At 38.1% G+C, this 3,907-nt stretch overlaps 1 protein-coding gene across 2 annotated transcripts; it reads right to left on the bottom strand.

Moving 5' to 3' along the window:
* Window positions 1-268: 268 nt before the first annotated feature.
* LOC106310866 (probable LRR receptor-like serine/threonine-protein kinase At3g47570) lies at window positions 269-3,441 on the bottom strand. Of its 2 annotated transcripts, XM_013748100.1 has the most exons (3): window positions 3,180-3,441; window positions 765-1,967; window positions 269-678 (listed from the first exon to the last, which is right to left on the bottom strand). In XM_013748100.1, exons 1-3 carry the CDS (start codon window positions 3,439-3,441, stop codon window positions 332-334), a joined length of 1,812 nt encoding a protein of 603 aa, XP_013603554.1. In that variant the 3' UTR covers window positions 269-331. The 2 variants fall into 2 exon arrangements, with proteins under 2 accessions (XP_013603554.1, XP_013603553.1); XM_013748099.1 differs by having other exon boundaries at window positions 765-3,441.
* Window positions 3,442-3,907: the final 466 nt, after the last annotated feature.

Below are 3,907 nucleotides of genomic sequence, written 5' to 3' on the forward strand. Positions count from 1 at the left end.
AAAAAAATGAAAATTAATATTAAATATTATTTATAATTAATTTTTAATAAAATTAATTTTTGTTAATATCTTAGTATATATATTTTAATTATGAGATAAATTAACACATGTCACAATCTTAAAATATGTAATTGTCATGTGTCGTAATCATGTTAATTAGCAACTTTGAAGAACCAAACTTTATATGATAAGATATTTTGCAACCATATAAGTATATGGAAGAAGAAAACCACACATTATGGAAAATGGTATTTTAGAGGTATCATAACAGGCTTTTAAGTAAGTTTAAAAGTTTGTAGAGGAAACCATAAACACTTCAACCTCTGTCTGTTCATCTGGCTTTAAAGAACCTCTCTCTGATTGAGATTAGCTCCTTTGTAGCTTCACTCATTTCGAGCCGGTTTGTTGGTGATTCTTCAGAACACCTAAGTCCCACATCCAAAACCAGTGTCAAGCACTCAGCAATAGGAAAACCAACTATCAGACCATTGTCAAAAAACGATTTGTCTGCAATTTTCAACACTTGCTCTGGCAACACAGATTTGATGTAGCTGTGGAGAGTAAAGTTTCCCCCAAATAACTCATCAGTTGGTCGTTTTCCGGTGAGCATTTCCAAAACCAGAACTCCAAAGCTATACACATCACCCTGTATTGATGGTTGCCCTCCCATTCCATATTCTGCACCATAATTCACATAAAAAAGAATGTAATGAAGAAAGAATACTTAATTTTTTAATAAAACTTTACACGTGTGATATTTTTACCTGGTGCGGCATAGCCAATGGTTCCTCTAACACCAGCTGAGCTTAGTTGATTGAAGAAGGACTCTTGATCGAACTTGAGGAGAAGACGAGCCAGACCAAAGTCGCTAACATGGGCAGTCAAATCATTATCTAGGAGGACATTGCTTGGCTTAATATCACAATGCGCTATAGGTTCATAACAATGAACATGAAGATAGTCCAAAACAGAAGCCACGTCAATGGCAATGTTGAGCCTTTCCAGAAGTGTCAAGGTTTTCGAGGGCATATGAATCTCTTCCACTTCCTCTGGGTGCAGCCACGTATCAAGGCTCCCATTAGGCATGAACTCATAGACCAGAGCTCTGAACATATTTCCTTGAAAATCAATACTCGAACAAGCCGTCAATAATTTCACAAGATTACGATGTCTTGTTTCCTTAAGAGATTCACATTCTGCCATAAAGCTCTTCATCGCTCCACGTCTCTGCATGTTAAGAACTTTCACAGCAACAACCTTGTTCTCAGCAGGGAGAAATGCTCTAAACACGGTACCAAAACTTCCTGACCCAATCATATTCCTCGAAGAGAAGCCATCAGTCGCATTCCGGATCTCTCCATAACTCATCTTTGGGAAGAAGACTTCCAATGTGGAAGGAGATTGGTTATTGGTCTGCTGGGTCTTCTTTCTTTTTCTGATCAAAAGTAAAAAAACGAAGAGCAGAAAAAGCAAAGTTATTCCTACGCTGACCCCGATCACAACTTTCTTTAAAAGAGAGGAACGCTTTGACCCCTTCGATGGTGGTGCTACTTCAGTAGTAACGCATGGCTTTAGTTTGAATTCCCTGATGCCTCCACAGAGATTTTTGTTACCAAACACTGAAACTATAGTAGCATTCCGAAATGCCCCGTCTGTTGGCACACTTCCCACAAAATTATTAACAGATAGATTGAGATACTCCAGCGAAGAAAAGTTTGCAAGATATCTAGGTATACTTCCAGAGAGATTATTGTTAGAGAAATCAAGTTCTTTAAGACCTTCCAGCCCTTTAATATCAGGAATGACTCCATCAAAATAGTTCCCTTGCAGAGAGAGTAATTCAATCGTGAGACAATTTCCCAATGAAGGTGGGATTTGTCCGAATAATCTATTATTCTCAACAGCTAGATGAACAAGATGGTCAAGTCGTCCAACATCTTTGGGAAGAGAGCCAGTCAAATAATTACCTGCCACATCGAGTTCAACAAGGGATTGAATTTGCATAATCTCCTGAGGTATAGTCCCATTCAGCTTATTAAGCTCAACAATTAAATAGCGTAGAGAAGTACAATTGCAAAGACTCGGTGGAATTGTTCCTTCAAATCTATTATTGGCCAAGACTAGTGCGTCTAAACGAGTGAGGTTTCCTATAAAAGATGGTATCTCTCCAGATATACCATTTGAAACGAGATCAAGCACCTCTAATTGTAAGAGCTTGCCAATAGACGTGGGGACTAGACCTGTTAAGTGATTTCCGTCTAGCGCAAGTGATTGTAGGTTTATCAGATTCCCAATGTCGTGAGGAATGCTTCCAAAGATGAAATTTGTTCCAAGGTCTAAAACTCGGAGGTTTGTTGACAGATTTGCGATGGTGGTTGGCAAGTGACCACCGAGACGATTTCCGAAAACATATAAAGTTTTTAGTTGGGTGCAGTTAGTTAAAGCGCCAAGGAATTCAAGATCTACAGACGAGTGACTTCCCAAACTATTTTTAAAAAGAGACAAAAGTTGCAAACTCTGCAATTTTCCAAAGCTCGAAGGAATACTTCCAGTCAGGTTGTTGGCATTTAGTGACAGCATCAGAAGATTCGAGATATTTGCAAGTGATGCTGGAATGGCTCCTTTGAAATAGTTACCTCCCATATTTAAAAAACGTAAGTTTGGTAGCAGCTTATCAGAATCAGGTCTCAAGAAACCCGATAAATGATTATCGCGGATGGTTAATAACTCAAGTGAGGATAAGTTGTATATTTCGGAAGGAAAAACACCAGAAAACTTGTTCACTGCTAACATAAGTTCGACCACTTGATTTAATCTACCTATATCGCCCGGAATTTCTCCTTGTAAACTATTATCCCTAAAACTAACTCTCATTAGCGATGTCAAGTTTCCAAGAGATGCAGGGAGCCTCCCTTTCAACTTGTTTCTTTCAAGATCCAAGTTGACAAGCTTCGTCAATGACCCTAACTCTGAAGGAACACCTCCTCCAAGAGGATTTGAATTTAGATAGAGTTCCAACAATCTAGAGCAGTTAAATAGGCTGATTGGAATCGCTCCTACCAGAGAATTGTAGCTCATATCTAAGTAATCAAGTCTAAGCAAGTTTCCCACTTCGTGAGGTATGGTTCCGCCAAAAGTGTTATTAGAGAGATCGAGTGATATGAGAAACGAAAGATTACCGATATATTGTGATATCACTCCCCCTAACTGCAACCCTCCTAGGTCCAAACGAGTGACTCTCTTGTGTCTGACGCCGCATGTAACTCCTTTCCAGTTGCAGACATGGACTGAGTTATTCCATGAGGACAAAACAACTTGTTTGTCTCCAGAAACTTGAGATTTGAAATCCTGCAGTGCTTTCCTATCAGTTTCAACGGTCAAACCATATGCTTCAAGTAACATTATGAGAGCAATGAAAAGAAACAATCTTATGTTTCTCATTTTTTGTATTTGCAGGGAAGTGAATATATGAGACCAAGCAAGTGCAAAATTTATTTATACAAAAGTATTGTGGTAGTACGACATTGGCTCACAACTACATATACCAAAGTGGAACACTCCCAAAATCACCATGGACTTGTAAGCCAACTGTCATGTCGTCTGAGTCAATAATCCCCACCATGGACTTGAAGTCAACCGTCATGTCGTCTAAGTCAATAATCCCATCCACTAGCCTCGTGATTTATTATATTCCTCACATGGTTTATTAGTAGAAATGGTAAATGCAAAAATTAACTATGATACAAAATACACCAAAATATATCTTTACAAAGATACACACACACACACACATATATATATATATATATACTAGGATTTGATTTTGTTTTATTTATTTAGTCTCATACCACGTCTTAATATTGAATACAACATCTTTCTTTAATCTTTTGTGCTTTCACTCACTTTA

Source organism: Brassica oleracea, chromosome C8 (assembly GCF_000695525.1).
Source record: "Brassica oleracea var. oleracea cultivar TO1000 chromosome C8, BOL, whole genome shotgun sequence".
NCBI classification, from domain to species: Eukaryota; Viridiplantae; Streptophyta; class Magnoliopsida; order Brassicales; family Brassicaceae; genus Brassica; species Brassica oleracea.

Excerpts from the sequence above, each read along its gene's own strand:
- LOC106310866 (XM_013748099.1), bottom strand. The coding sequence starts at position 3,441 with ATGAGAAACATAAGATTGTTTCTTTTCATTGCTCTCATAATGTTACTT. Across the intron at positions 679-764 it reads CATTGGCTATGCCGCACCAG|AATATGGAATGGGAGGGCAA; the intron begins GTAAAAATATCA and ends ATTATGGTGCAG.